The sequence below is a fragment of the Nanorana parkeri genome, unplaced genomic scaffold (genome assembly GCF_000935625.1).
Source record: "Nanorana parkeri isolate BGI_ZX_2015 unplaced genomic scaffold, ASM93562v1 scaffold383, whole genome shotgun sequence".
Taxonomy (NCBI): domain Eukaryota; kingdom Metazoa; phylum Chordata; class Amphibia; order Anura; family Dicroglossidae; genus Nanorana; species Nanorana parkeri.
Window position 1 is genome coordinate 526,184 of NW_017306651.1, and position 8,935 is coordinate 535,118.

At 39.5% G+C, this 8,935-nt stretch overlaps 1 protein-coding gene across 1 annotated transcript in view; it reads left to right on the forward strand.

The window, feature by feature from the left end:
* Positions 1-8,935, forward strand: part of PXDN (peroxidasin) — a 118,435-nt gene that overhangs the window by 79,684 nt on the left and 29,816 nt on the right. The window contains exons 5-10 of the mRNA XM_018559227.1: positions 773-844; positions 922-993; positions 2,583-2,752; positions 3,442-3,559; positions 6,897-7,066; positions 8,292-8,564. Coding sequence (XP_018414729.1) covers positions 773-844; positions 922-993; positions 2,583-2,752; positions 3,442-3,559; positions 6,897-7,066; positions 8,292-8,564 — 875 coding nt within the window. The remainder of the gene's footprint in view (positions 1-772; positions 845-921; positions 994-2,582; positions 2,753-3,441; positions 3,560-6,896; positions 7,067-8,291; positions 8,565-8,935) is intronic.

Sequence of the window (8,935 nt, forward strand, 5' to 3'; positions counted from 1 at the left end):
GGTATTGTTTACTGTTTTAAAGTACTGTGTCAAGCTCAAAGAACCATTGTCTGGTTTATTGGTTGTGGAAATATCAATAACACAATCTGTGTCTTCTAATGTCTCTTTTCTTTTCACTCTAGTGCTCACACTGCAGATTACTGACACCATCTGGTAGGGCTTTCCTTCTTGCTAGTACTATAGTCCATGTTTTCACTAAAAAAAACAAAAAACACTACTGATTGAAAATACTGCACATCTATGTTTCATGTTGAATAAATGTCTAGATTAGAAGTGCTCAGCTTGAAATTTATGTGCAGGGATTCTGGCATTGGTCACTGTTAGTCTTGGTACAAACACTTCCTCAGATAACCTGACCCTCAGCAGAATTCTGATTCTGAGGGCATTTGCATGAAGAGAAAAATACATTTTTAAAGCATTTCCAAGCCAACATTGGTTAAAGATAATCTAACAGGGCGATGCAGAACTATAAAGAGGAAATAAGCTAATCTGGACAAACATACATTACTCACACAAGGGCTTTCATACTGTGTGTATCTGGAAAATATCTATGTGTATGTATATATGTATGTATTAGTGTGTGTGTGTGTATATATGTGTGTATATTTATCTCAAGTGGTTTTTGTTTGTTTTTTACAAACGTGACTTTAATTTGATTCGGAAATATCTAATGTGCCTGTGGAGATGTTTGCAAACAAGAATATACAATGTGTTGACTTTAATGTGCCATTATTTTGCTACTTGAATGATCAAAACTCCCGGTTTGTTACAGGTATCTTCATTTTAACCACATTGAGACATTGGAACCAGAATCTTTCCATCATCTTCCCAAGCTTGAAAGACTGTGAGTCACTTACTTACTGTGAAGTTGTGTTGGAGATGATGGTGGTAGTAATGTTTTCCTATTGTGTCCTTTTATAGATTTCTGCACAACAATCGAATCACTCACCTGGTACCCGGCACGTTTAGCCAGCTGGAGTCTATGAAAAGGCTGTGAGTATTCATGATATAATGCTGTACATGTGTACTCCCAGAATGACTACCTGGTCCGTGCATGCAACCGGGTACTTCCCGGGTGTTTGTCAGGAACAATTGGTTGGCTTTCTTAAGGTAGCAATGAAAGTCTTATAGTGTATGTAAACCCTAACTATTACATTCTTTTACTTCCTTCTATTTGGCATAAATATACTATTGAAATAATTTATATCTGAAGTGAAAAAGAAAAATGTCTGTCGGCCAGAAATCCAGTGAGATGACCCCTTCTCTTGCTGCCCTTAAATCCCAAGCAGTGTTGTCAGCCCTGTCCAGCCACCTTTGTGATTTACCCCCTTCCTATGTTATAGAGATAAGAAAAGGAGTATGAGGAAGTTCTAACACCTTTCCTGTCCTAGGGTGACAAGGCTGCTCCTCCATAGAGTATGGTGAATAAGTATTGTCACCCTAGGACAGGCTGTGTGTTTCTGGCGGAATCATCAGGTGAAAATAAAAGGAAGCCAGACAAAAAAAAGAAAACCAATACAGTCACAAAAAAAATTTAGATTGTAAGCTCTCATAGGCAGGGTCCTCACCATCTTGTCTTGATTTGTATTGTAACTTTAATGTCCTCCTTATGTTGTAAAGTGCAGCGCAAACTGTTGGCACTATATAAATCCTGTATAATAATCATTATCATATCTAATGACTGATAAGCTGCAATATGTCATTTTGTAGACACACTTAAATCCTTTGAGTCACTGACCTTAAACAAGTATGCAGATCAGGTAGGTAAGAGACAAGTCCGAAACCCTTATTCCTTATTGGAATTATCATTCCAAGTTATTGATTTAAAGTATTGAATTGGTCAGCATAACAGCCAGGCAACTAACTATTTTGAGGATTGGTCAACAAGGGTAGCCTCCATATGTCTCACACCTTTACTTTAAAGAAGGAAAGGTTAGAAGTATCTGAGATAATATAAGGCCAAAAGCGGAGTCTGTCAGGAGCATAGTGATATATAAATACTGTGTGTCATCAAAGACTTTACACATATAGGATAGATAGATACGGGTTTGTTTCAGCTGGCATTTGTTCACATCAGAACTGCTTCTCTTCCTATACAAGTCTATAGAATTGCAATAGCAGCTTGATTAAGGTCAGAGGAGGTCAAATACAGCTTCCAGTGAATTTGGAATGATCTCCGAAGCACCTGAAACTGATGTCTAAAGGAAGCTGCATTAGCTCATTGACACAAGCCCTTAAAGGACAAGAACCTATAGGACACTCTTCGTTGTAAAGTAGTTCTGTATGTGCACTGGGCATCTATATGTGTGTTCTCAGCTGATGCTCACGTGTTCAGATGGGCTCTCTTTGAGGTCAGATTAAGGTCCTATTGACCTAATAATGGATTCCGATTTGCATGTTGAAATTTTTGTGCTGATCTTAAAATTTTTATGAAAAAGTATTTTTGTATTTAATTTTTTACTTTGAGAAACTTTTTGCGAAAAATATTGTAGCTTAAGACGTGTTCATCATTCATTTGTATTTGATAAGCACATTTATGCGAACCAACTAAAGTGTGGTTGTGTGCCCACAATTGCATTCAGGCGCCTGGATTCCAATGCTCTTCACTGTGACTGTGAGATCTTATGGTTGGCTGATCTTTTGAAGATTTATTCCGAATCCGGTAATGCTCAGGCTGCTGCTACTTGTGAGTACCCACGCAGGCTCCAGGGGAGATCTCTGTCCACCATTACACCAGCTGAGCTGAACTGTGGTGAGTTGTGTAAACTTTTCATACTGCTCTTAGTATCACTATGGTCTCGGGTAGAAACGTACTGGAAGGTTAAAGCTGAACTCGAACCTTATCTTTTGAAGAGGTTTATGTATTCCTTCTAACTTTGTCTGCTATATGTCAAATGTGTCTTGACTTGTCAAATATGTCCCCTTTTCTGGCTGCCTTCCCCAGACATGAGATTCAAATCTGTTACTGACTTGTGAATTCTGAAAATGAGGGTGCCAGAGTGTTCAGTACTACACTCCCATTTTCTCCACACACTTTAGAGTCATACAATACCAAAGTATAGGTGTGGACACAGCCTAACAAACCTTGGCAGGTCATTGGTCATTGTACGTTTTCACCATGAACAGTAGTTTCTGAATGTGAATTTACTGTTTACACAACAACACTTTATTTAATGCAAATGCAGTGTACATGTACATATTGTCAGGGGAGTCAATCACTATTGAATTGTACAATGTGCCTATTTGTTGTCTATTCAGCTGTCTACGTTCTGTTTGATGCTTCAACCACTTTATGACCACTCTGTGGCCAGGAGAATGCTGAGGACATAGGTTTATATTGCATCCCCCACACATGTACATTTCTGTTGTGACCTAATAAATCTTTGCCTTGAAAATAACTTTTTTTTATTAGATTAGACCTAAAATGACTTCCATTTACAGAGCGGCCAAGGATTACGTCAGAACCTCAAGATGTAGATGTCACCTTTGGGAATACTGTGTACTTCACTTGTCGAGCTGAAGGAAACCCCAAGCCGGAGATCATCTGGCTCCGAAACAAGTATGTTAAAATAAAAAAAATAGCAGTTTTGTTGCCAAGTTGTATGTCTTTAGAAACATTCCTTTGTGTGTTCTACTGGTCATACGTGGTCATTTCTTTTCTCACTAGTATTGCTGCATCCAAAAACTTCCCATCTTCAAACAATCCCTGACCACTTATACAAGCTGTGATGGAACCTTCCAATTAATATTATTTTTTTCCTTACAGCAGAAGGCAAGTTCAGGGAAATGGTTGTTACCATTTTAATCATTTAACCTCCCTGGCGGTATTCCCGAGTGTAGCTCGGGGTTACTTTTCCATACCATAAGCGGTAACCCCGAGATACACTCGGGAAAGACGCATAGCATTTACTTACCTTGTCCCTCGAGCCGCGCTGTGTTCTGCGGCCGATGTTGGGTTCCGTCCCTTGCGAGTGTACGTGTCGCAGGGGGAGGAACCGGCGGGATATTAAAAAAAACAAAAAACGACAAAGACGAAAAAAATTCTAAAAAAAAATAGACTGAAAAATTACATGAAAAAATAAAAAAATCATACCGCCAGAGATGTTAAACGAGATGTGAAGTCTAATTCTAAAATTAAAATAAAGTGGTTAGTATCTTAAATTGAAAATCTTACAACAGATTAGGTACTTTTTTTTAAAGGAGAATTCTGGGGAGAGTGAAATACACTCATCCCCATAATTACAGCTGACTTGTGACACTGCAGCTGTCGCACGTCGGCTCTATAGATCGAGAGCTGAGCGATCACATACCGATCACATACCGCTGATCGCTCAGATCTAGATCTTCTCCATGCAGAGAGTGGTGACTGTCACTCACCGCTCCTCACAGGGATTCACCCCTCTCCTTGTCCCTCCACAGACTTGCAGGAGGGACCAGGGAGGGAGCGGGCTCTAGAGAGGCAGAGCCAGCGGTCATTCAGGGGGCAGAGGCAGAGCCAGCTGTCAATATTGTCGGGATCTTTCCCGGCCACAGCACAGTCCTCCTGTGACCCTAAATAGAACTATGCCCAAAAAAGGTTGGGCCATAGTTCTCCTTTAAGCCAAAAAGCAGCTTACAGAACGTCAGTCGGCAGGGAACATAGTGCTGAATTTCTCTGGCTCTCCCAGTGGGGGCATGTCCTAAATACATACACTATGTAAATTTCAGCCGGTGCTTGATGAACGGGCTGAAATTTGCACAGTGGGTTCCTCTCGGCACCCTTCAACCCAGGATCCCAGGTTGGAATCTGGTTGGAAAATCTTTTGGCCGAACCGTGCTTGCAGGCACTGTCAGAATACAGTGGAATCAGCGATTTTGTTTTCATTCAGCAGGTAGGCTACATGTTAAAAATAGTACAGTGTATGGCCAGCTTTAATTGTTGCTGCTGCACTTCACCCTAATATGCAGTCCTGACTAGCTGAGGAGGTAAAAACATTGATTGTAATTTTAATAGAATTGTGTCAGCATTGTCACCTTGTAAAAGGCAGTTGATAGGTAGGCAGCGTTTCTAGCACGATCAGTGTATTTCTTTACAGGGTGTTCACAGATGAAAATCATTTTTTTTGAATGCTTTGTGAGTTGCAAACAAAGAAGGAAATGTTTAATTGGACGTCTGTGTTCCAACAGTTGGACTGTTGGGGACCGTGAGAGTTGCAGACCCCTTTGCGTTGCTGCATGGAGGAATCACTGATCAGTTTTCTATTCTACTATACTGTTGAGTGATTCATGGCAACACCAACAGAGTGTTTGTTTGTTTTTTATTGCCCATATAGCATTGCCACAATGTGCTGAACTCTTGGTGAGGCAGGTGTGTACTTTATTTAATTTTTTTATTATACAAATGTCTCCAGCACACCATAATCTCCAGTCATAAAGTCCACTTTGAAACATAGTGTAAGTCACAGAGAAATGCAACATTTCTAGTCATGCAGGAGGACCCCTTCATTAAGGCAAGGTTAAGTCACATTGCCAAAGTGGAAGGGTCCTGCATTGTTTTCTGCATGCTCAGTTTTAATTTCCTGACTTTGTGACATGATTTTTTTTATTTGTGTAAGAGTTGAGTATGAAAGAGTTGACTAATTCCTTTTTACGTAGATGCAAAACATTTTTGTTTTGTTCATGGACATCCGGGTAAGATTTACGGTGCTTACCTAAAAAGAATTTGCGTAAAGCGAACGCCAGACAGAAATAATGAGCACAAGATAATGCAAGAACAAAGGGAGAACTTTTAACACTAGGAGCCCATCTATACTAATACTGGGCAGGACCTCCTTTTGCTCTCAAAATACCCTCAGTTCTTCATGACTTGGATTCCACATTCCACAAACATTTCTTTGAGATTCTGGTTCTGGTTTATATCTTTAAAATTTCTGCACATGTGCCAGCTGCACATTCATGCTGCAAATTTTCCATTTTACCACATCCCAAAGGTGTTGTTCTTTCTTTTTTTTTTTTTTTATTCAGATCCAGTGACAGGTCTAGCATGTGTGTGCCAAAACCAAAATAGGATTCGTCAGACCGGGGCTTTAATGGTCTAGTTTGGGTAAGGCTGTGCCAACAGCAGCCTCAGACTTTTAATTTTGGTAGACAGGAGTGGAACCCAGTGTGGTTTTCTACTGTTGTAGCCCTCCACCTCAAGGTCCAAAGTGTCTTTTGTTTTCTGAGATGCCTTTCTGCTTCCCACAATTGTAAAAAAAAGAGCTTTCAAATCTTTTAAACTCCTTAAAGCATTTGATCTGTTATAATACCCAGAGAATGAACTTTAAAGGTCAGAAAACTTGTGTTTGTTAATATTTTTAGTTAGCCACTAAAAGGTATCCCTTTGACAACTTTTCTTTTTGTACATCATCTTTTTTGCTTGTTTCAAAGAATGGTTGTGGAAGTTACTGTAGGCTTTCCGTCTGTCCATTTTCCTCTAACCTCTGTCATCAGCAAGGCACTTTCATCCACAGAACCGTTGCTCACTGGATGTTTTTGTTTTCACACCGTTCTGAGTAAACCCATGGAATTCCCAGGAGATAGCAGTTACAAAAATGGTCAAACCAGCTTGTCTGGCACCAACCATCATGCCACAATCAAAACCACTGATATCACAATTTTCCCCCATTCTGGATAGCCCCAGGACACCATGACATTCATCTTTTGCCGATGGCTGTATCTATACCTGCAATAGTGCAGCCCAAGTTGTCTCTGGTTCCAGCATATCCCACTTTCTGACCTTACTAAAGGCTTACCAACATGAAGCCTCAGAATATGTCCAGAATCTTTCCAGTATTTTGTTTATCACTGAGATATTAAGTATTGGGATTCATTGCTCGTCTACCGGTAGTACATTTATTTTGGCCTTATCTGTATAGGAATGAACTGAGCATGAAAGAGGACACCCGACTGAATCTCCTAGAAGATGGCACATTGATGATCCAGAATACCCAAGAGGCCGATCAAGGAATCTATCAGTGTATGGCAAAAAATGTTGCCGGGGAGGTGAAGACTCCTGAGGTCACACTTCGATATTATGGAACACCAAGTAAGTTCTTTTTATTGATCATATAACTTCACTACGAATAACGTCACTTGGTGACTCATTTTACTCCAGTTGATGATGATGATGATGATAATATATGTAAACCTAATCACTAAAATGTCATATACACTGTAACTTCATGTAATTTAAAAAGTAGTTTTCACAATTTTTAAATCTGCAGCTAACTTTAATATCGGTTGAGCCTGCCATGTAGGTCCTTGTTCAGGCACTTCTGTTAATGGAGTGTCAGGGCTCTGTCCTCCTGTGCTCCTGTGTTTTCACTTTGTCACACAGGCTTCTAGTGGAGAATACAATTGGCCATTTCACACACAGTACACAGACATGACCCACTGTTGTTACCAACAGGAAACCCGGCCTAAGAAATCCCAAATAGCCATTGCTGAAGTACATACTGTGCATATCGACAGTAAGAGGCTGCAAGAGATCAGCAGTGCTAAGATGCAACAAATGATGAAAAAAATTAAAAAGCAAGTGTTTTATTTAAAATAAATGGCAATTGATGATGATACACAGTTCCTTATCAAACTCTAAATGTTACTCACTCCGTGTTTACTTCAATGATTGTGTTAATAAAAGACAATCTGCAATACAACCAATCAGATTCTTCGTTCCATTCACCAAGGCCTTATTGATTGTTGTAGATGAGCAATGTGCGTCTCAGCATATTTAATTTTTTTTTCCCCCAAACACTGTGCACCACAACTCAAATATGTGCATGGTGGGGTGCTAAGCTGTAGGTCTGTTGTGGTGTGCTGAAGATGTGTATGAAACTAATTACTCTGCAGATTACCACACTGGGCTTCTTGAATTACAATGCACTACATGTTAATGCAGGTTACCACAGTACGAAGATGTGAATCTGGACATATATGCAGTGGTCATTGTTTATGTTGCCTTTTGGAACTGTGTCCATATCTTCATACATAATAGGACTCATGGAGAACTAAAAGAGCTAATTAAGGCGAGCCATACTATCACAATTGACCTGCGGTTTATGTTCAGATGAATAGGATTTTTGAAAGGCACTGTGGAAATTGATGGGGGTGAGAGATTTTTTGAGCTGTGGCAGTCCATGACGTAAACTTATGAAATGCCAATTCGTTAATGGAAAACTGAATTCTGCATATAAATTTGATGAAATTTGGCTGTGAAAAAAAAAAAAGTTATTTTTCGTAAAACTGTGGTCTTTTGTCTTTTTCTGAAACAGCCAGGCCCAGTTTTGTGATTCAACCCCAGAACACTGAAGTTCTGGTTGGTGAAAGCATCACCCTGGAATGTAGCGCAGCAGGCCAGCCACAGCCAAGGATCACATGGACCAGAGGAGACAGGACCCCACTGCCAAGTGACTCTCGTATTAACATCACACCCTCTGGAGGACTGTTTATCCAGAATGTGAACCAGGAAGATGCTGGAGAGTACACATGTTTTGCCACAAACACTGTAGACACAATCCATTCCACAGGTTACATTATAGTCCAAGGTATGTGTTTTATACTATGTGCTTTGTTTTCTATTATTATGCCCCGCTTAAAATAATTTTTTATTCCTGAGATAATATGGAGGTTGTCATTTCTCACTTTCCATTGTGAAAATGCTAATTGCCTAGTTGTCTTTCTACCTTTCTTGATTCAATAATGCAACACTGACCAGAAAAAGGTGTAGATAAGGACTGCAGACTTTTCTCTTTCTTAATCTGTACGTCTATTCCACTTTATTGGCTTTATTAACTAATAATTGACTTTATTCGTTAATAAAGTCAAATAGTTTTTGACTTTCTATTGACTTTATTAACATTATTTAATTATATTATTAAAAAGAATATATTGAAATATTATTGCATGCAGTGGGTCA